This window comes from Lethenteron reissneri, chromosome 30, assembly GCF_015708825.2.
Source record: "Lethenteron reissneri isolate LAM-NWPU_2019-01 chromosome 30, ASM1570882v1, whole genome shotgun sequence".
NCBI classification, from domain to species: Eukaryota; Metazoa; Chordata; class Hyperoartia; order Petromyzontiformes; family Petromyzontidae; genus Lethenteron; species Lethenteron reissneri.
The window spans coordinates 506,062-529,858 of record NC_083808.1 but is presented as its reverse complement, the minus strand read 5'-3'; the positions used below and the strand labels follow the sequence as shown (position 1 = coordinate 529,858).

At 56.1% G+C, this 23,797-nt stretch overlaps 1 protein-coding gene across 1 annotated transcript; it reads left to right on the top strand.

Annotated features, from left to right (window-relative positions):
• The first annotated feature begins 5,120 nt into the window (after nucleotides 1-5,120).
• Nucleotides 5,121-22,434, top strand: LOC133349344 (testin-like). Its single transcript, XM_061562695.1, has 7 exons — nucleotides 5,121-5,304; nucleotides 7,963-8,048; nucleotides 10,307-10,796; nucleotides 19,109-19,354; nucleotides 19,921-20,184; nucleotides 21,052-21,210; nucleotides 21,928-22,434. Exons 1-7 carry the CDS (start codon nucleotides 5,278-5,280, stop codon nucleotides 22,123-22,125), a joined length of 1,470 nt encoding a protein of 489 aa, XP_061418679.1. The 5' UTR covers nucleotides 5,121-5,277; the 3' UTR covers nucleotides 22,126-22,434.
• Nucleotides 22,435-23,797: the final 1,363 nt, after the last annotated feature.

Here is a 23,797-nt window from a genome sequence, read left to right as displayed (position 1 = left end):
GGAACCAAGTCTTCTTGCTGTGCTCTCAAGGCGGGGGGCGGGGGGGGGGCAAGCGAGCCCCCCAATGGCCCCTTCCCTCGCCCCCCGACAAGTGTTGGTGGTTTATTGATATTTACTAGAGGGCATACATTGTGTGTTTCATGTTGGTGGGGGGGGGGGGTTAAAGAGCTTGACAGACAGAACGGGGCCACCACTGGCACCCCCTTGTGGGAGGTGCCGAGATTCGCGACTCTGGGTGTCACCGCGCCGTGCGTGGCTGGCTGGCTGCGGCCGTCGAGATGAGTGAGCGGCGTGGCGGACGCGGGGCAGCCAGGGGGGGTGCCCTGGCCCCCCTGGTGGGCAAAGCCACGAGTTGGGGCCCCTTTGACAACCGCGATGAGATACGTTTTCAAAAACAGTGCCAAACAAACACTTGTTTAGTAGAGACGGAGCGCCCCTACAGTGTTACATATCTGAGACCGTGGGCGTCATGACGTACGTAGGCCAGAAGAGGCCGCGACATCGAATAGCCTCGGTGCGACCGTGCGAGACAATCACAATAGTGGGGCCCCAGCTGACAGATTGCCGCACCCTCTGAGCTGATAATATAGCTACTACGCCACTGATAATGGAATTACTACGCCACTTATAACGTAGTTACTACATCACTGATAATGTAAGCACTACGCCACTGATAATGTAGTTACTACGCCACTGATAATGTAGTTACTACATCACTGATAATGTAACCACTACGCCACTGATAATGTAACCACTACGCCACTGATAATGTAGTTACTACATCACTGATAATGTAACCACTACGCCACTGATAATGTAACCACTACGCCACTGATAATGTAGTTACGACGCCACTGTTAGCCTGATTTATATTCTAGTCGTGTTCCCGTGTGTCTTTTTAGCTGGTTGTTTCCGCCCTGCAATGTGGGAGTGATGTTCGCTGTGGTAGCGATGATGTTCGTCTCGTGCGCACGACAGCAGCAGCAGCAACGCGGTTCATGATCGAGGCGCCAATGCGGAGGTCCCGCTGTTGACCACAGCGAGAGGGCTTCATCAGAGAGAGAGAGTCCGTGCCGTATCGGTCCTCCTACGCTGAAGGAGGAGCACAGACCTCAGTAGTTGACTGTGCGGGCCATAGTGAGGGTTGTGTGGACACAGCCACACGACTCTCGGCTTGTCTTTGATGTCTCTCTGTGTGTCTGCCTATCTCTCTGGATATCTATGGGTTTTCTGTGTGGTCCGTTGTTTGGGTTGCGTGGCAGCCCCAGCCGCACTGCGCACCAAGAGGAGTCGATGGTGTTTGTCATTCTTGGCGCTGGACCTGAGCCAAACGAAATGCAGAAGCGACGCCAAGTCAGGGATCTGCCTGCGCAGTCATCGCCAACGACCACGAGTGAGCGGTTCCTCAAAGTGTCCACGCTACATGCGAGTGTGGACATCAGCGGGTCAATAAGGATGGGTCAATAAGGATGGGTCAATAATAATGGTTTAATAAGAATGCGTTAATAAGAATGGGTTAATAATGATGGGTTAACAAGAATGGGTTAATGATGTGTATATATTTAACGCGTCGGCTTTCGCGACCAATATCGTCCACTGTGAGCCTAACAGTGGGTGCCAATTGGCACGTTCTGTTTAAGTGACCAACCTTACTAATTGGCTGTGTCGGCTGGTGGCCGGTTTAACGACACATTGATATTTACCCGATCTAGCCCAAAACACCTATATTATGAATGTGTTTTTATAAAATAAATTATGTTAATGTCGCATAAATTACGCGAGAGGAAAGCAACGTGGAAACATGATCCCAACGCGACTCAATGCACGAGCCAAATGCGAGTCGATTCCCGAGTCGCGACATCCACTCAACACACAACTCGCATCGCCAGCGGAGGGGATGAGGCGCGCGTGGTCTGTGCAGAGGAGCAGTGGCGCAGTCGTTCGCGCACTGAGCAATGACCCGAACCACCACCCCCTCCCTTGCCTCCCATCCCCTCCAATAGTACGTTCATTGTCATCATCCATGATCTATCCACTGCTGGAAGAAGGCCTCCCCAGGCCATCTCCATTCTTCATGGTCCCGCATGAGCTCATTGTATTGCTCCATCTCCGCGGTGGCGTCCTCTCATGATCGCGTTCCGTCCTTTGGCTGCCATTCCGTGGTTAGTCTCGACCGTCGGCCATCCTCCCTTCTCGCCCAACCCTCAATGTCTTCGCAGTGAACGCGGTGTCTCGAACCTGCTGCGTGTGTGCTCTCGGATCCGCGTGTTCCTCTTTCTACCTCTCACTCTAATTATAGCCACGACATCTCGCCGTGTTTTTAATCGATATTTGAGACTTTGCTCCGACGAAGTTGAACACCGTCACTTTGAGACGGTGTCACTGCTTGTGTGCTCAGGACACAGCACACCACCACCACACGTCGCATCACCACCGACTTCCCGCTCAAGCCGCGCTACTCGGCCTCTGCCCAACTGGAAGTCGCTCGCTCTCCTCTGCTGCCCCCACAGCATTGAACTGCCCTCCCACCCCCAGCCATCCTTGCTGTCGACTCCCTGTCAGGTTCAAGTCCAAGACCTCCCAGTCTCCTCTTCCAATGCCATACTGCCTGTGTCTCATGACTCACACTGAGACCCACATACTCACACAGAGACCCACATACTCACACAGAGACCCACAGACTCACACAGAGACCCACAGACTCACACAGAGACTACAGACTTACACAGAGACCCACAGACTCACACAAAGACCCACAGACTACTCACACAGAGGCCCACAGACTCACACAGAGACCCACAGACTACTCACACAGAGACCCACAGACTCGCACAGAGACCCACAGACTATTCACACAGAGACCCACAGACTCACACAGAGACCCACAGACTACTCACACAGAGACCCACAGACTCACACAGAGACCCACAGACTCACACAGAGACCCACAAACTACTCACACAGAGACCCATAGACTCACACAGAGACCCACACACTCACTATGACTGAGGAGCCTCTATGAGATAAATATGCCCACTCACTGTGCAGCGTCACATTCAGACTCGGCTGCGTCCATCCACGAGTGTTTGTGTCACAGCGCCACCGTGTGTCACACTTGAGTCCTGCAGGTGTCAAAGACAAAGATCCCCCGTGTCGCCTTCACGGGCTGTTGGGGCAAATTCACCTGATGGCGAGACCCCGGGGTCCCGTGAGCCCCCGGCTCTCGCACAAGCTGCGCTGCGACGTCATTCTGTGTCTGTTGAAGGCGAGCGACACGGCGATCTGTGCCTCTCGACGAGCTCCACACGAGGCGCTCGTCAAAGTGTCAAGCTTGTGTTTAGTCACGACGGCATGCGTCCTCGCCGCTGCGCTTGGCCGACACGACAACGGCACGATCCGCGCCAGGCGGGTCGCGGCGTTCATGTGCGCGGTGGGACGGAGTCGCCAAAACACAAACATCAATTACGATGTTGACTTCCATTCATGAAGTTCAATTGCTGTTAGCGAACGCCGATGAAGGCCGAAACGGCACGGGAAGGGGTGGGTGGCCAGCACCACGCTCTGCCGCTTTTGTCTCCCTGTGGGCAATGTGTACACATCGCTCCAGGTACTCATTTGAGGCTGAGTCGACCTCGGGGAGACCTAGGACCGGTTTATATATCTCTGCTGATGGCAGTGAGCGGGAATCGAACTCGGGTGACCGGGTTCGTCGTGTGCTAACCGCTGCGCCACCGCTCTCCGCAGGCGCAGGTTGGCCACACGGCGGCGCTGTGAGCATCACGCAGAGCCAGAAACATCGACACAACACAAGCATCGACTAAGACCTAAACACAAACATCGACTAAACACAAACATCGACTAGACACAAACATCGACTAAACACAAAACTAACCAATCACCGGCGCCGTTGTGAAGTCAGCATGAACCAGCAGCGCGTCTCCTTCCCACATCAGCCTCTCCACGTCCACAACACGTGTGCAGTTTGGTTTACACTTCTCATCCGCCGCACGCGCCCCGAATCCGCTCGGGAGTGGTTCAATGTCGGCAGCATTGGCTCAACACTCACGGCCGCCTGTTTCGACATTAAGTGTCTCATCAGCAGAGTCAGGCTCGCCTGCACCAACGCCGGTGAACTGCCAAACGCGAACCCCTCTATCGTGATCGACAGCGCAGACTCATAGCTGGGGTCCTTGTCGAGAGCACGGGTCACAAGCCATCACGAGAGGGTGGGGGCTGTGTCAGCGGGACGCCGCGAGTGGCGCGCCGGGAGGTCGGACCCGCTCGGCTCCCCCCCCCCCCCCCCCCAAGGAAGCTCTGCAGGGGTCCGGGTCCGGTCCCCTGGCCTGGGAGCCGCGTGCATACGTGTGTGTGTAAGTCAGTGTGTGTGTGTGTGTAAGTCAGTGTGTGTGTGTAGGTCAGTGTGTGTGTGTAGATCAGTGTGTGTGTGTGTAAGTCAGTGTGTGTGTGTAAGTCAGTGTGTGTGTGTAAGTCAGTGTGTGTGTGTAGGTCAGTGTGTGTGTGTAGGTCAGTGTGTGTGTGTGTAAGTCAGTGTGTGTGTGTAAGTCAGTGTGTGTGTGTAAGTCAGTGTGTGTGTGTAGATCAGTGTGTGTGTGTAGGTCAGTGTGTGTGTAAGTCAATGTGTGTGTGTAGATCAGAGTGTGTGTGTGTAGATCAGAGTGTGTGTGTAAGTCAGTGTGTTTGTGCAGATCAGTGTGTGTGTAGATCAGTATGTGTGTGTGTGTAGATCAGTGTGTGTGTGTAGTTCAGTGTGTGTGTGTAGATCAGTGTGTGTGTGTAGGTCAGTGTGTGTTTGTAAGTCAGTGTGTGTGTGTAGATCAGAGTGTGTGTGGTGGTGGTGGTGTAAGGGTGGTTTGGGTGGTGGCATTGGGTACAGAGTGGTTGTGGTGGTGATGTAAGGGTTGTTTGGGTGGTAGTGGTGGTGGCATTGGGTACAGAGTGGTTGTGGTGGTGGTGGCATTGGGTAGAGAGTGGTTGTAGTTGTCGCGTTGTGGGTGGGTGGTGGTGTTGGAGTGGAGGGAGCTGGGTTGAGGCTGTGGGGTGCAGGGGAGGGGGTGGCTGAGAGTGGATCTCCGGCTCAGTGGCGAGCCCTCTCCCCGCCGTCGCGCGTTCCGGGACCGGGGGGGGGTCTCCGAGTGACCCGCGGCAGCTTCCCCCGTCGCGAGTGGAGTCGGCGGCGTGCATTTGACGCAGACCTGGGAGCGCGAGCAGTAAATAGAGGACATCGCGACTCGCACGACCGGGGTTTTGTGTTCCATTATGGATTTGGACGAGCGCTTTAAGAAGGTCAGACATGAACATTTTTGCGCGTGTGAAGCTGCGTGTGGTGAGATATATCTGTGCGTATGCATGCGTATGGGGAGCGGTGGCGCAGTGGTTAGCGCACTGCGCTATGAACCCGGCGACCAGAGTTCGATTCCCGCTCACGGTCAACACCGGTGACGATGATCTGAACCGGTATTGGGCATCCGCTAGGTCGACTCAGCCTCAAATGAGTACTAAGTGCGATGTATAAACGTCGCCACTTGGGAGACAAAGGCGGTCGGGCGTGCTGCTGGCCACCCACCCTCTCGTGCGACGTGCCGGTCTTCGTCGGTGCTCGCTAATAGCACTTGCCCCAAAAGTATGTTCAAGCTATACGGGGCATCTTTGTGTGTGTGACGTTTATTTATATGTGTGTATAAATGTGTGTAGGGCTGTATGTGTACATGTTTGTCAAAGTGCACCTAGCCTGGCACAAGCCAGGCTAGGTGCAAGCGATTGTGTACATGTGAAGGTGTGTATTTTACAGGATAGTGTATTGTTTTCTTGGCCTTAATAGGTGTTCGCTAACACCGCTTGCCCCAACAGCTGGTGTGGGCTACACTGGGGACCTTTGTCTTTGTGTGTGTGGGTAATTGCCACGATGCATCACGGAGCAGGACCTCGTGCCCCGAGGGGACAGCTGAGCCCCGATATCGCACGCCGGATAAATAAACCGAAATCTCTTAGGGAGCCTGCGAAGTTTAAATTATTCAAAGCGAATTATACAAAATGCATGAGCGAGAAGCTATTGTGTGTTTGCAATGCGATTGTTAACCGAACCGTGGGCTGTCCACTGCTGGATGAAGCGATTGCCATCTCGCGCTGCTGCTGTTGTCCGATCTACATGCTCCTTCTCCCGACTCCCAGTGATATTAAATTATAATTTTTAAACATACACATTCATCAAGCTTTGTGTGTATTGGTTATCGTTCTCTCGTTTGTATTCCCTCATTTGGCTGCCATTCCATTACCAGTCTCGTCCGTCTGCCATCATCATTTCCATCCCTTCTAGCCATGACGTCTCCTGCCCTGTAGCCAACTTCACTTCCCTGAACAAGGCATCAGCGGCACTGGTCGTGATGACACCCTCCAGTTGACCGTGACCACGGACTGTCGGCTGCGTGCGGTGTGTGACGGCTTCGCGTTTGAATGGCGCAGTTTGGTGAACGCGGACGGACAGGCGCCGTTTCGTGGCAGTGCGAGTCGCCAGGAGCCGGGCGAGAGCTCGAGAGGGCCCTGGGTTGTCGCCAGCTGTCAAACGCGGCAACGTGGAGACTTAAGAAGGGCAATGCAGCAAATAGAAATCTACACAAAAACAATGGGCACGTGATGTGCATGTATGTTGAACTTCTTTCGCACCGTATGTAGCCAGCCGTGCTCATCGGAGGTGCGACATCAATGCAAAGTCACATGTAGGGCGCAATTCCTTTGCGTGTGTTGATGTCCCTATCAGACCAACACACGGAGCTTACTACCCCTGCCCAGCGCCGTCTGTTTTCCTGGCGCTTCTTGCTCCCACATTAAGTTTGCGCTGCGTTCGATTGAAGCGAGTTCATGTCACTGTGAAACGAACACGGAGATCTCACCCGCACCTCGCCTGTTCGCGTTGCATTTGCGCTGTTATTTGACTCGTGCCAATTTCGTTCACGACCGCTAAACCCCGCGACCGTTTCTTGTTCTAACCTCAAGGACCCCGCGCTCTCTTCGTCTGTGTGCCGCTCTGTCGCTCGCCACGGATCTCCCGTGTAACATCGCCGGCAAACTGGCCAAACGGGATCATCATCCGTGTAACAAATACAATCAACCAACACTCAAAGTTTTTATTTTAAAACCCGTTCATGGTAGCATTTGTAATAAGTTAGCCCATTGTGTAACGGCCTCACGGTCGACGCAAAGTTTGACAAATTCTTCAAATGACACCGCAAATGACTCACTGGGATCACACAGAGGAGCGACCATCGACCCCACAAGCAGACTCGTGCCCGCTTGCTCGCCAATGCTGCGTCAGTCACACTGTGCCACACGTGGACAGCTGCTACTGGGGGTGCCCTTCAATGTGTGAGATTAGATGTGATGAGCTGCTGAGGCATTTCAGCAAACGCCATCCACGTGCAAAAGGGGATTATACAATATATAGTAGGTGGATTATTATATCACAGAATGGAGGCGGCTCAGGGGAGGCCTTCATCCAGCAGTGGAGTGGCCCTGGTCGTTGATGTTGAGTGGCTTAAACGGACCACGTGTTGGCGTACACGTGAAAGTAAAACGTATTTTGTTGAAACTTAGACGCGGGCTGAATAATTAACAATCTGCGCAGCGTTCCATTCAGTTCCTTCCTCATAACAGATTCAACAATTGCTTTGCCAGCCCACGCTGACCAGCGTGGTGAAGTATGGTCAAACAACCCCCACAACCCGCACAGCGTGGGAGGCCCTCGTCATCCATCAAAGCACCAAGCGTGTGAATGTGGAAGAGTAGGCCAATCACCCTCTAGAGGGGTTCCCACCTTGGAGTGGAGGCCCTTGCGCTAACGAGGGCGCGAGCACTCGTGGGTGCGCTCTGGGAAAGCGCGTCGCTGTCAACATTCCTGGGTACACTTTGTAATCTTGCACGATCCGACCCCCCCCCCCCCCCCCCCAGGTGACCATCTCTCACGAGTGGGGGGCCGGGGCCCCCTGTTCCGCGTGCAAAGATCGCTGCCCCGGCCTGGAGCTCCATTACTGGAGGTGAGGAACCCGCACCCGGCACACCACGTCAAGGTGTGGGGTTTTCTCTGGGCCGTGGCTGCTCGCGGTCACGTGCCACCAGTCTGTCGCAGCGGCGGCGACACCAGGAGGAAGCCTCTTGCGTTCCACACTCAGGGGGGAATCCCCGTCGCGATAGCTGGCCCGGTTTTATAACGCCCGCGAGATATGCTCATCATCATCGTCGACATCAGCTAAATGTGCTCATCATCAGCGAGCTGTGCTCATCATCTTCATCAGCTAGATATGCGCATCATCATTATCAGCTACAACAACAACGCGAGAAGGAGGAGGATCCGGGTGGAACGCGCCACAAATCCTGTGACTGCGACCGCAGGGCCGGAGTCTCCGCCGACGCGCGGGTTCAGTGGAGCCGAGCCGGCGTGTGGATGAGAGCGATAGGGTTATCGGAGACACACACACGCACACACACACACGCGCACGTGCACACATACACGCACACACACGTGCACACGCACACACAAAAGCAAAGATCACCCGCATAGCCTCAACAAACTTTTGGAGCCAGAGTTGTTAGCGGACACCTATGAAGGCCGGCACGGCACACAAGGGGGTAGATGGCCAGGATCACGGCCCGCCGCCTTTGTCTCCCTATTGGCAAAGTTTACACATCGCAACAGGTACTAATTTGAGGCTGGGTAGACCTAGGGGAGGCTCAGTACCACACACAACCGCACACATTCACACATACACACGCTAGTTGCACTGTATGATCGCACACATACACGTTTGACGCCCACTCTCTCCGGACCGCGCGCTGTGGTCAGTCGCAACTCCGAGAGAAGGAACTTGGCCAGGAAATTCGAGTCCGGGCGATAGCGGCGACAACAAATCTAGCGGTGGCTCCGGTCTGGCAGCGGCCTCCTTCTCCACAGAGCAACCCGGACACGATTCTCACTCAGCCTGGGTCTGCCATTCAAACCGTGCCGGCTCCTGCCATGAAGTTTATCACAGCAAGACTCGTACCAGACATCGGGACCGGTCTTGCTGCAGATGCCACACAGGTGGCAATCCTATTGCAGTCCCAGCATTCTGTATAGTCTGCCCCGGGCTTTACAGGCTCAGGTGATCATGATTGCAAGTTGATGTCTTGATATGCAGGTGCATTCACAGAGAGACCCTTAGACTCGCATATAACCACGCGTCCCAACTGGAGAGACCGTAAATCCGGAGTGGAGTTTGAAGTCTCGCAAAACCCGAAGCCGCGATTCAGCAACTCTTATGTCGCACTGCGATGGCAGTGGCTTGCCGAAGAACTTAGATGGCTACACTCACCACGCTCACCACAACCGCCACACGCATAGCACATTATGCGGTGGTGAGACGTGACATCACATTATCATGGGTTTAATGTCATCATGAGTTTTGCAAAACAGCCGTCTTGTTGTGTTGAACATAGCATTGCTTTTAAGCAAAGCAGTGCAATTAACAATGGGATTTAAGTGACATTGCGATGCCTGTGCTGCTATTAGTCGACGTATACCCTCTCTGCTAAGGCTGGTTCTACGCACTAAACTGCACGTGTCTCTTAGACGTCAACCCCCTTGGCTCCCTGACTCCTCCTGGCCATCGTCCCGTGACGCGCCCCAGGACGCTCACCCCCCAGCGGCACAGGGCACGAAATGCGTCCCAGTGGACGCCCTGGCGAGGAGATGGAGCGATGAAATCAGTTTGTGTTGCAGGTGCTCCACGGCGTCAGGGCCACGTCCAGAGACATTGCGCTGTGTGTAGCATTCTGAGTTGACAATTCGCGTTCCTTCACGTGCGTGGGATATATCCCGTCGCCCTCTACCATCCACAAACGACTCGGCGCCGCCTGCGAGTGAACGTCACAAACCCCGTGGCGTCGTTCGCAAGAGTTGGCCATCACGTGCCACCGGTGTCACGGTCTCGATTGGGATTCCACAAAGAGCAGACTGTGTGTCACCTCGTCCCTGTGCGTCACCTCGTCCCTGTGTGTCACCTCGTCCCTGTGCGTCACCTCGTGCCACACAGGGACAGCTGCCACTGGGGTGCCCTTTCTAATGTTGTAGAGATGAGATGCGATGCAAGGTGCTTTGAGATGTGGAGGCATAAAAGCGAGCGCCGTATAAATTCAAACTGATGGCGATGATGTTGCTGGTGGTCTATCTGGGTGCTGGTGGACTATCTGGGTGTCGCACTGCGGTGCAGGGCGACTGAGTAAGGCGGCCACCTCTCGTCTCGTGGTGCCCTCGCAGGAGAGTTTGCGTCAACTGCAAATGCAGCCCGGAGCAGCACCTCGTGGAGCGGGAGCAGGCGGGGCAGCAGCAGCAGCTCCAGCAGCAGCAGCAGCAGCAGCTCCAGCAGCAGCAGCAGCTCCAGCAGCAGCAGCAGCAGCTCCAGCAGCAGCAGCAGCAGCTCCAGCAGCTCCAGCAGAGGGATTTGAAGGAGGGCAGCACGACCCCAGAGGGCCTCGTGGGGGCCCAGAGGTCGGGGTCGCCCCCCCTGTGTGACGGGGCCGTGGGTCACCGTCTACTGCCAGCGTCGTCACCGCAGTCGATGAAACTCCGCGACGTCAACGGCGATGGTGACAGGGTTCCTCCTCCACCTCCTCCACCTCCTCCCGTCCCTGCTCCTTCTTCTCCTCCTCCGGTACCGGCGCAGAACGGAATTCGAGGAGTGGCGGAGAGGGAGCAGCGGGCGGCGGTGCAGCACGCGGCTGGACTGGTCAGGCCCTCGCCTCGCCAGGTGAGCAGCGAGCGTGGGGCGCGGTGACACCGCAGCCCCCGGAGGGTGGCGCGTTCGCCGCTTGCTATCTCAGAAGTTCGAAACGGACGGGCCGGCCCGGTTAATACTGCTGTGGTGGTGTAGGAAACATGAAGTACTTTGACTACTACTCCTGTGCTCCATCTGCCTCACAGAGGACCTTACAGATCCCGTGACGCCATTCGCAGGAGTGGACCATCGCCTACCGTCGTCATTGTACAAATTTGCCAAATTCTAAAAAATAAAAGCGGAAATGACTCGATTGGGATTCCACACACAGCAGACTAATGTTCGCCAGGTGCTGAGTCACCTCGTGCTGCACAGGGGCAGCTGCCACTGAGGGCGCCCTTTAAAATGTGTTGAGATGAGATGCCATGCAAGTCGCGTATCTCGAGTAACGCGCTCAGAGGCGCCACTTCCACAGTGACGGCTTTGTCAGAAACACCGTTCACTCGTAACAGTGTTAGTGCAGTGTTAGTGCAGTGGTACAGTTCGTGCGGAGTTAGTGCAGTGGTAGAGTTAGTGCAGTGGTAGAGTTAGTGTAGTGGTAGAGTTAGTGCGGAGTTAGTGCAGTGGTAGAGTTAGTGCAGAGTTAGTGCGGAGTTAGTGCAGTGGTAGAGTTAGTGTAGTGGTAGAGTTAGTGCAGAGTTAGTGCGGAGTTAGTGCAGTGGTAGAGTTAGTGTAGTGGTAGAGTTAGTGCGGAGTTAGTGCGGAGTTAGTGCAGTGGTAGAGTTAGTGTAGTGGTAGAGTTAGTGCGGAGTTAGTGCAGTGGTAGAGTTAGTGTAGTGGTAGAGTTAGTGCAGTGGTAGTGCAGTGGTAGAGTTAGTGCGGAGTTAGTGCGGAGTTAGTGTAGTGGTAGAGTTAGTGCCGCTCACCGCGCTGCCCCGTCAGCTCCTTTAAAGGAGAGTGAGTGATCTCTCTCTGTCTCTCTGTGTGGCGGCGCGTGGAGGAACGCACTTTGGCTCAACACACAAAGCGCACGAGCGGCCACACGCCAGCACCCTGAGCATTGTCAGTGCGTGGGTCTCTGTGTGAGTTGGTCGGTCTCTACATACGTCGATGTGTCTCTAGGCAAGTTGATTGGTATATACAAAAGTGTACGGGTCTCTATGTAAGTCCATGTGTATATATGTAGGTATATGGCCATCTACGTGAGTTTGTGGGTATCTATATAAGTCTGTGGGTCCTATATAAATGTATTGGTTATTCCGTCAGCCTACACGTATTTATGTTAGATGGTATTTACTTAAAGTTCACGGGTATCTTTGTAACTATAGATAATACCTCAATAAGTGGGTCGTTCCGTGGCTCGATGGATGTGTTTGTTGGTAATTAGTTGTTTTAATTGTTTCTCGTTCCTGCCTGTCCCATTGCCTCTGTGCTATCTGTCTTGTTCCGCCTCGTTCTTTGTGGCGGAGCATCACTCATTGTAATTCGCGCACAATTCCCATTCACCCAAAAGAGTCCATTCCCATTCTCGCACGACTGAGGTCACGACTCGCGTGCAGAGGGATCCATCACAGAGCAGTCCACTCGAGTGATCGTGACGACCAACCCAGTCGAGGAATCGGCTGCGTTCGGGAGGCGGTGGGCATCGATTTGTCCAGACGTTTCGTGCCAGTCCCGCTGTGCTCAACTCTATCGCAGGGACACTGCGCGATTATGATCATAGACCTGGGCTGACAGAGAGACGTGTCCTAGTTTGCTCTGTGGAATAACAGCAGAGAGATACATACACAGAGACACATATATTCTCATAGAGACAAGTAGATTCATCGTGATGTAAATAGACTCACAGAGAGACACATAGACTCGAACAGAGAGATGGATAGACTCGAACAGAGAGACACATACTCACAAAGCGACACATAATAATTCACATGTTTTACGGCGCCTTTAATTCCTAGATCCCAATGCACCCGTGTATGGAAAGCAGGAAATGGACAGAGCCTGCAGGCTGAACGGCCAGACCTAGGCGAGTGGTGAAGGCAAATTTGAAGAGGAGAATATTCAACTCAGACAACAAAGACGCACAGACAGACATATCGACTCATCCAGAGGCCCGTCTACGGGTCTCCGCGCGAGTCTTTGTGACGGTTGGCACCCAACCCACAGGCCGAACCCGGCTCCCGGTGAGCCCAGGGCGGGGTGGGGGCCGCGTGCCCCCCCCCCCCCGCTCCTCCTGCCAGGATCTTCGCGTGCGCCGCTCGCAGAGCGCCCATCGACGGTTCGACTTCTCTCTCTCTCAGAATCCGGCGGCGGAATTCTCAAAACTTGACTCATTACCCAGGAATTTCCTGTTACTCTCTCCTACTGCCTTATCGGGGAGCGGAGTAGCGAACTCGGCGCTCGGGGCAGGGCTGTTAGGGGGGCCCAGGAAGGAGAGGGGGTAAGGAAAGTAAAGTGTGTGTGTGGGGGGGGGGGCTGAATGTGGTGGGTGATTGTGATGGTGGGGGCGGGCAGGACAGGAGAGAAGATTTGGCACAGAGACGCGAGGGCGCATCCCGTGTGCGCCCTCGCGTCTCTGGGCGATGATGCCGCCGAATCCCACGGCAGGGGCCACTCAGCGCCCTGCCCGGGGAGCTCCTCGCGGCCCGGCGGTGCCGCCCGGCAGTGCCGCGGGGCGGCGCTCCGCCTCGAGGCTCGCGGTTATAAATCGCCGTCGTCGTCGGTATCAGGCACGGCCAATCCACTGCTGGATGAAGACGGCCTTCTCCCCTCGTGCCGCCGCCACCCGCACGATCCTGCGACGCAACGGCCCACGCGGCACCTGCTCGGTGCACGCGCAATGTTTGGGGTCGCTCCATCTCCCCGGTGGTGACCTCGCGGACGCGTGCCACGAGTAACGCGCTCGCGTGGTTAGAACGTCAAACTGATTTCCACTGCTGAATGAAGGCCAAACAACCATGCCAGTCATCGGGGCTTGTTTGACCAAACCTCACCGCGCAGGGCAGTGAGGGCCAGTGAAGCAGAGTGGACACATGCCCCGTTCAGGTGTCACTCGCCACTGACGTTAGCCGTGATCGGAGATCAAACTCGGGTCGCTGGGTTCGTAGTGCTCTGGGAAAACCACTGCACCACCGCTCCCCATTACCCAAACACACTCACGCAGGCTTACACACTCACACGTATACACTCACATACACGTATACACTCACATACACGTATACACTCACGTAACATATACATTTATACACAAAGACAAACATCCCCCATATAACATTAACAGAGTGTTGGGGCAAGTGCTGTTGACGAGCACTTCTGAAGGCCGGCACGAAACATTAGGGGTGGGTGGCCAGCACCGCCACGCCCGACCGCCTTTGTCTCCCCAGTGGCGATGTTTACACACCGCACCAGGTACACATTTGAGGCTGAGTCGATCTAGGGGGTGCGCAGGACCGGTTCAGATACTCGTCACATCGACATATTCATATCGTCTCGCTATGATGTGTACATAATCATAACGCTCGAGATTACACGCAGCCCCATCATGCGGTTATCTCGAGTCGCCAGCAGTTGGTTGTGGTGGCAGGGCCGGGGGTGAGTAAAGGGGTAATGGGTGTGTGTGTGTGTGGGTGTGTGGTTGTGTGTGTGTGAGTGTACCAGTGTTTCTGTAGTGCTGACTACCCACCCCCTCGTGAGCCGTGTCGGCATTCATAGGTGCTACTCGCTCACAGCACTTGTCCCAATAGCCTTTAAAGGCTATAGGGGGATTGTTTGTCTTTGGCATTTTAGCACTTTGCCAGAAACAGGGGTGACTCACAGCTCTCCTCGCTTCCATCGCTGCTCGCCGCAGCATGAGCAGGGTCGTCGGCAGAAGCAGCAGTCGCATAATCATCATCATCAGCAGCATCATCATCATCAGCAGCATCATCAGCAGCAGCATCATTAGCAGCAGAGCAGTCGCTCGGGTACTACGAATCGAGGCGACCGCCCCGGGCCCCGCGCTTTGGGAGGGGCACACTTCGCCGTCACAGTGTCAGATGTGATAACTGCCTATTTAGTTTTAAGGCGTCGGAGGGCCCCACGGGGTGTGATTTGGCCCGCAGCATCATCACCAGTATCGACTATGATCAGTTGCAGAACAAGCAGCATCATTAGCAGTCGAAGCAGCAGCAGCAGCGCAGCAGCAGCAGCATCGTCAATCGCCATGAGTAGCAGCAGCAGAAACTGCAGCATTATCAGCAGCATCATCGTAATCGCATCAGCAGCCACAGTATGTGTGTGATCATTTTCGGGCGCAAGTTTTTGGGGTGCGTCCTTCCGGGAGCGATTCCGTCACCTCGCTTGAGATATTGTCAATGATGGACACGCACCACCACCACCAACCACCACCACCAACCACCACCACCAACCACCACCACCACCAACCACCACCAACCACCACCTCTAACCACCACCAACCACCACCACCACCACCAACCACCACCGCGGTGCCCTCCGTACCGCTGTGATCCCAGGCGTGCCGCCTCCTCGTTCACTCGCAGGGAGGCGCGGCGGCGTGCCCATACAAGGCGCAAGCAGAGGGACAGCAGCAGCAGCCTGACCGATGGCTTTCGCCTCCCTCCCCAACAACAATGACCGCTGCACGGAGCAGGCGTGGGGAGCTGCCGCGGGGTGGCAGTGGTCGCACTCGCGGCGAGGAGCACGAGGACTCGATTCACGCCTCGGGCGCCCCATGCTGCGCGCAGTTTGGGAGTTCTCTCGCCCTGTTCGGGCACGGGGTTCCTCTGGGTTTACCGGTTTACTCCCATAAGCTAAATCATAATCATTGGTATGAGCCCAACATCCCAATACTGAAACATTACCTGCGAATTACTCACTTGGGATCACAGCTGCAATATCGCCTCCGCTACTGCAAAGACGTTGGCAGGACCCTTCTGAAAGAGGGTCTTGAGACTCAGTGAGGCTTTCCTGGATTCACAAGCGCAATAACGAAGATGAGAAAGGCTACAATGACGATGACACCACCACATAGCGTGTCACTACACACCCACTCACCACACTGCAGGGCACAACACTTCTCTCTCTGCTTCCTTCCTAGCTCTGCTCCACTTTGGAATTCCCTCTCCAGTGATCAGCGTCTCTTTCCCCCAAGCTCTTACAATAATAACCTCGCTCGTTTTAAGAAACGTGTCAACGACTATCGATTGCGACTGTCACGGTGCCGTTTCTTGCTGGCCGCTTGACGTGTTGGGAGTCTGGGCCCCCGTGCTCAGCGACTGTTGAAGATCGACGTGGGTCACCAGAACAACCAAAGCGACAACAAAACATAACGGGAAGCAATTCAGCAAATAGAGATCTGAAAGCAAACACAGGCACCGGTTCGCGAAGAACGTTCTCTGGAGCTGTGCCCGCTCACGATCACACAGCCCGGGCCGCCGTGTGAGCATCATCACCAGCATCATCACCAGCATCATCATCACCATCATCATCACCAGCATCATCATCACCAGCACCAGCATCACCATCACCAGCATCACCATCACCAGCATCACCATCACCAGCATTACCATTACCAGCATCACCAGCATCATCATTACCAGTATCACCATCACCAGCATCATCATCACCAGTATCACCATCACCAGCATCAATCATCACCATCACCAGCATCACCAGCATCATCATCACCATCATCATCATCACCAGTATCATCATCAGCATCAATCATCACCAGTATCATCATCAGCATCAATCATCACCAGTATCACCATCACCAGCATCACCATCACCAGCATCACCATCACCAGCATCATCATCATCACCATCACCAGCATCACCATCACCAGCATCATCATCATCACCATCACCAGCATCATCACGACCGCCACGCGTAGAGGGTGTCGGTGTGGGCGAGGCGCACTGGTGGTGGCGCGCGCACACCACATACACCACACACACCACGCACACCACGCACACCACGCACACCACACACACACCACGCACACCACGCACACCACACACACACCACACACACCACGCACACCACGCACACCACACACACCACGCACACCACACACACACCACGCACACCACGCACACCACGCACACCACACACACACCACGCACACCACGCACACCACGCACACCACCACGCACACCACGCACACCACGCACACCACCACACAGCACACACGCACACCACGCACACCACGCACACACCACGCACACCACTCACACCACACACACACCACGCACCAACCACGCACACCACACACCACACACACACCACGCACACCACGCACACCACACACCACCACACACCAACGCACACCACGCACACCACACCACCACACACCACACCACGCACACCACGCACACCACCACACCACCACGCACACCACGCACACCACGCACACCACTCACACCACTCACCACCACCCACCACACCACGCACACCACACTCACACCACACACACACCACCACACCACCACACCACACACCCACACACACCACGCCAACCACGCACACCACACACACACCACTCACACCACACACACACCCCACACCACACCACGCACCACACCACGCACACCACACACACCACTCACACCACACACACCACGCACACCACACACACCACATCACACCACACCCACCACACCACCCCACGCACCACCCACACACACACCACTGCACACCACTCACACCACACACACCACACCAACACCCACACACACCCACACCCACACCACGCACACCACGCACACACACACACACACACACCACGCACACCACGCACACACCACGCACACCACGCACACCACACGCACACCACGCACACCACATACACCACACACACCACGCACACCACGCACACCACGCACACCACACACACACCACGCACACCACGCACACCACACACACACCACACACACCACGCACACCACGCACACCACACACACCACGCACACCACGCACCCCACGCACACACCACGCGCACCACGCACACCACACACACCACGCACACCACGCACACCACACACACACCACACACACCACACACACCACACCACGCACACCACGCACGGCGCGCACACACCACGCACGGCGCGCACACCACGCACACACAACGCACACCACGCACGGCGTGGCGGCCACCGTGGAAGCTGCAGCTGCGCGCGGCGGCGGCTGAGCGACTCCTCGGTGGTGGTCGGGGTGGAGCTTCCGGCCCGATAGGATCTGAGAGCGACGCCCTCGCGCGAAGCCCGCGCGTGCCTTCCCGGCCACCTTCATCCAGCAGTGGATATATCGCACTGATGATGAAGATGATGATGATGCGGCAGTGTTTACGTGCGTTACATTGCCTCTCATCTCTCACGACAGTTTCGCGACCAATTTTGATCTATGGTAGAGGGTTTTGGGTTAGATCGCGTAAATAGATAACGCGTCCTTAAACCCGCCACCACCCGACACCGCCGGCTAGGAATGTTTGTCACGTGAACAAGACATGTCAATTCGTGCCCCACAACATTACAAGTTGTAGGTTTTACTCTCCAACACACCGGGTGTGCTAAACTAGTAACTGACATGTTTTGTTTACGTGACAAACCAACTAATTGGCTGTCGAGTGGTGGCGGGTTTAAGGACCCATTTATATTTACGCGATCGAACCCAACAATCTCGATTATGGATCTCTCACACCATCTGGCAGTGGATGGATCTTGGCCGGTCGCTTTGTTAGGAAGCGACACCGCCCAGGGCTCGCCAGAGTACAGCACCTGACGAGAGCCGGGAGGTCTCACGGTGATGTGTTGAGCAGCAGGGAGGCCCTGTCCACTCACGGCCCACTGCCCAGCCCAACATATACTAGTACTGCATTTTGGATATTTTGATTATTATTATCATCACGACGCTTGTTACCCCACGATAGCTTGGCTGAGTCTCAAGCCTCTTTTTCAGGAGGTCATGCCAAGTTCGACGCAGTCGGGGGCGATGTTGCTGCTGTGGGTGATCCCAATTGAGTGATTTGTCGGTACATTTTCAGCATTTGGATATGGGTTTGGCCAATAGCAGTTCCACTGCGGCGTATGGGTTTAGCTATGAGAAGAAACCGGAGAATCCGGAGGAAACCCGAGCAGAACAGGGGGATAGCGTATAAACTCCACACAGAAAGGCACCTCAGTTAGAAATCTAACCCAGGGTCCAGGTAGCTGTGGAGCGCCAGTGTAGGCACTGCGCTCCCTTGCGCCGCGCTGCGTCACTGTGGCTGATGTCCGTTACGCACAGAGCTGGGGCGGCACCCTGGAGAGAGCCGACAGGCTTGGTGACGCTCGACGTTCTGTCGCAGGTGGCCGAGGCGCCGGGGGGAGATCCGCACGTGAACGACCGCGGGCCCCGAGACGAGGCGACGCTCAGCATGGCCGACTGCGTCCCGCACTGGGCCCCCGTGGGGGCCAACGGGGGGCCCTTGGGGAAACCCCCAAGGAGACCCCCAGGGGCGCGGACCCCCTCGCCCGAGACGCACGCGGAGGCCAGGTCCTTGGGAAGCGCGGAGAGCGGAGATGCGAGCGCTGCCGAGGGGCTGACTCTCTACGTGAGTCTCGATGCGGCCTCAGCGGCAGTGGCGCTTTGACTCAACCCGTGGCTGTCCACGGCCAGTTCAACAGTAATGGTTGATTTTCGGGAATAGTCGCAACAAGATTTGGCAGCAATTAGGTGCCATTTAGCCATATATGTGTGTGTGTGTGTGTTCGTACTGTACGGGGTATGGGTTCACTGTATATGTGTGTGTGTAGCGACCCAAGCTCGAGTCCCACCCCACAGCCAACATCAGGAGCAATTCTCTGAATCGGTCCTGGACCTGCCCTAGGTCTACTCAGCCTTAAATGAGTACTACCTGGTGCTGTGTGTGTTAAACACCAGAAGTGGAGAGACACAGGTGGGGGCTGGCTTCACCATTCACGTCGTAGCACCTTGAGTAATGACCACATATTTGAGATGCTTTCATCCAGAAGTGGATAGACCATGGCTCACGACGATGGCAATGACGAAGATGACGATGATGGCGAAGATGATAACGATAATGACGATGTTGATGATGATGGTGACGATGATGATGAAGACGATGATGACGATGACGACGACGTGTGTCCGTCCCAGGTGTGCTGGGGGTGCGGGGGCACGCTGGAGGAGGGCGAGCGTGCCGTGAGTGCCGGCGGGGAGGACGCGCCCCGCATGTGGCACGTCCGCTGCTTCGTGTGCTCCACGTGCCGCGAGCCGCTCGCCAGCCTCCTCTACTACTGGGACAACGGCGCGCTCTTCTGCCACCTGCATTACCAGACCGGGGCCCAGGACATCCACCGTGCCGGAGAGGGGCAGGGGACGGGCGCGGAGGCACCGCCCGTGTGCGCGCGGTGCAACGAGGTGCCGCGTTTGTCCCGTCCCTCTCGTCTGCGTGGTCTCGTTTGCATTGTTGGGTTCGGTTCATTTTCTCGTTTGTATCGTTTTATTGGGGCTGGTACGAGTGGCTGCTAATATGGCGAGGGGTAGGGTCAGTGAGAGGGCTTGTCCTAGTGGCCGACTAGTCAGTTGGATAAGGCCGGTTGGTCGGTTGGAGCTAATACTCAAAGCTAGTTAGCTAGCTGGTGATGTGTAGCGGTGATGCTGACTGGCTGGTGAGGCATAGAGGAGGTGATGGTGGTGGTGAGGCGTAGAGGTGGCGATGGTGGTGGTGAGGTGTAGAGGTGGTGATGGTGGTGGTGAGGTATAGAGGTGGTGATGGTGGTGGTGAGGCGTAGAGGTGGTGCTGGTGGTGGTGAGGTATAGAGGTGGTGATGGTGGTGGTGAGGTATAGAGGTGGTGATGGTGGTGGTGAGGCGTAGAGGTGGCGATGGTGGTGGTGAGGTGTAGAGGTGGTGATGGTGGTGGTGAGGTGTAGAGGTGGTGATGGTGGTGGTGAGGTATAGAGGTGGTGATGGTGGTGGTGAGGCGTAGAGGTGGCGATGGTGGTGGTGAGGTGTAGAGGTGGTGATGGTGGTGGTGAGGTGTAGAGGTGGTGATGGTGGTGGTGAGGTGTAGAGGTGGTGATGGTGGTGGTGAGGTATAGAGGTGGTGATGGTGGTGGTGAGGCGTAGAGGTGGCGATGGTGGTGGTGAGGTGTAGAGGTGGTGATGGTGGTGGTGAGGTGTAGAGGTGGTGCTGGCGTGCTGGTGAGGCATAGCGGTGAGGATTTGATCGCGACGCTGCGTTCGTTCCCGGCCGTCGCTGCCGCTGTGCACGGCGCCCGCGCAGGCGATCGTGAGCTGCGAGTACACGCGCGCCGAGGGACGCTGCTGGCACCTGGACCACTTCTGCTGCCTGGAGTGCGGGGTGCAGCTGGCGGGGCAGACCTACGTGGCCGAGACGGAGCAGCCCGTCTGCCTGCAGTGCTACCGCAGCTCCTACGCCAAGGCGAGTGCCGCACCCTCACGGCCACCCCGCGCTTCGCTCACAATCTCAGAATCTCCCTCGCAGCAGGAAGTGGACCTCGGTTCAATTCCCGACTCGGGACGTCTTTGTGTGTGGAGTTGGGGGAGCGGTAGTGTAGCGATTAGCGCTCTGCGCTAGGAACCCTGCCACCCGAATCCCACTGGGGAGACAAAGGCAGCCGGGCGTGGTGTTGGCGACGCACACCCCTCGTGTACCGCGCTGGCCTTCACAGGTGCTCGCTAACAGCACTTGCCCCAACAGTCTGTTAAGGCTATACGGGGGACCTTTCTCTTTGCCTTGTGAGTGTGTGGGTGTTTGTCCGAGCGAGTGTGTGGAGCTTATATGTTGTCCTCCTGTCCCGCATGGGTTTCTTCCTGGGTGCTGTTTCCTCCCACAGCCCACACACAGTGGGACTGGTATTGGGCAGACATCCCAATGCTGAATAATCACCCAAATGACTCATTTGGGAGCACACACAGCAGCAGTAGCAACATCGCCTCCCCGACTGCGAAAACTTGGCAGGACCCTTCTGAAAGGGAGTCTTGAGACTCAGTGAGGCTGTCCTGCCTAAACAAGCAGAATAATACTAATAACAACTGCACAACCCACTGAGCCCATGACCGTTCACTTCATGAACGTGCCCTTGGCATGGGGAAGACTGACCCCGCGTGACCTCGCGACCCCCCCCCCCCCCGGCAGAGCTGCGAGGGCTGCGGCGGCGTCATCGACGCGGAGGAGGAGCGCGTGGCGCACGGCCCCCGTCAGTGGCACGCGCGCCCCTCCTGCTTCCGCTGCTCGGGTTGCAGCTGCGCCCTGGTGCAGCGGCGCTTCATCCCGGCCGGCACGCGGCTCTACTGCTCGCTGGGCTGCCGCGACGGCGCCCCCGGGGAGGGCTAGCGAGCTGGGAGGCTGTTGGGGGGGGGAAGAGGAGGCCGTGCGGTAGGAGGGGTGCATTCCCAAAATGTCAGGGTTTTTTGTAGGGCCCCACGTTAACAATAATAACACGTCACCTGTTTTCTCCGGTGGATATTAAACCAAAAATACCAATTTAAATGTCCGGGGTCTGAATGACCAGCCGCTGGCAGAGAGCGCGGTGAGTGGTTCCCCGAGCTACCCGCTGGAGGGCACTCGTGGATCTGGGTGGTTGCCAGCGCTCCCAGGTGAACAGCTCGGGGTACGGGGCTGTGTGGGGTGGGGGGACCTACAGGGGGAGGGGGCGGAGAGGGAAAGATAACTCTGCATCGTGGTGGCTCCCTGAGCTACCACGGGAGTGGTTTAGGACTCTGGGTCTGGGTGGCGCATTGCACTACCGGGAGGGCGATGATCAAAGGCCGCCGTAGGGATTCGTGAGATTGGTGCCGAGACGAGCTGCGAGCTGAAGACATGGATCAGAGACCCACTGCGCCACCCACCGCGTGACGTGTTCACGAGACGCGTGGTGATGTCACGTGGTCCCAGTCGGAGCCACGGCTCCGACTGGGACCACGTGGCTTTGAGCCGGCTCCTTTGAACCAGAGCCAAGCCTGAGCCGAGTCCTGACTCACAATACGAGCCTTAGGGTCTCACCACCGCCACGGTTTGCTTTTATATAACTGCCTTAAAAACAGAGTTCACGATCAGACACAAATGGATCACAAAAACGCAATCGCACAGTGGGTGTGCTTTCGGGGTTTTGTCGTCAAGATGGCGAAGAAATGTCCATGCGGACGTCGTGCAGGAAGCGGTGCCACGGCCTTGTGTGGCCGTGACAGATGAAGTCAAATAACTACTTCTGAGGTCCCTTCAATTGCCTCTTTCCCACACTCGGTGGCGGAGGGCCCTGTAGAGGTGGACGGCGCGTGGCAGCCAGCTGGAAGATTTTTCATCATCAAAGTTTGAAAACGTATCATTGTCTTGTGTGCGGTCATTGGTGATGAGGCTGAGACCATCAGCTGAGACCCGAGCATGGAGAACCTGGTTTACACAGATCTCAGTCTGTGTGAGTCTGTGGGTCTCCGTGAGTCTGTGGGTCTCTGGGCTCGTCATTGGTGACATGGATGATATCATCAACTCGCTACACTTGAGATCCCGATTTAATTCCAGTCGGTTGTGAAACCTGGATTTGAACCGAAGATATAAATGGAGCCAACTCGAGTTTTTGGGATGGCCATTATGAACCCCCCGAGCCAACCGGCCAACACTGTTACAGGCAGCACGTCCTTCATAGGCCACTTACAGCCTCACCACCACCATCACCACCACCATCACCAACACCACCATCACCACCACCATTACCACCACCAACACCACCAACACCACCATCACCACCATCACCACCACCATCACCAACACCACCATCACCACCATCACCACCATCACCACCACCATCACCACCAACACCACCATCACCACCACCAACACCATCACCACCACCACCAACACCACCACCAACACTGCCAACACCACCATCACCACCACCAACACCACCACCACCAACACCACCACCATCACCACCAACACCACCATCACCACCACCAACAACACCACCACCAACACCACCAACACCACCATCACCACCACCACCAACACC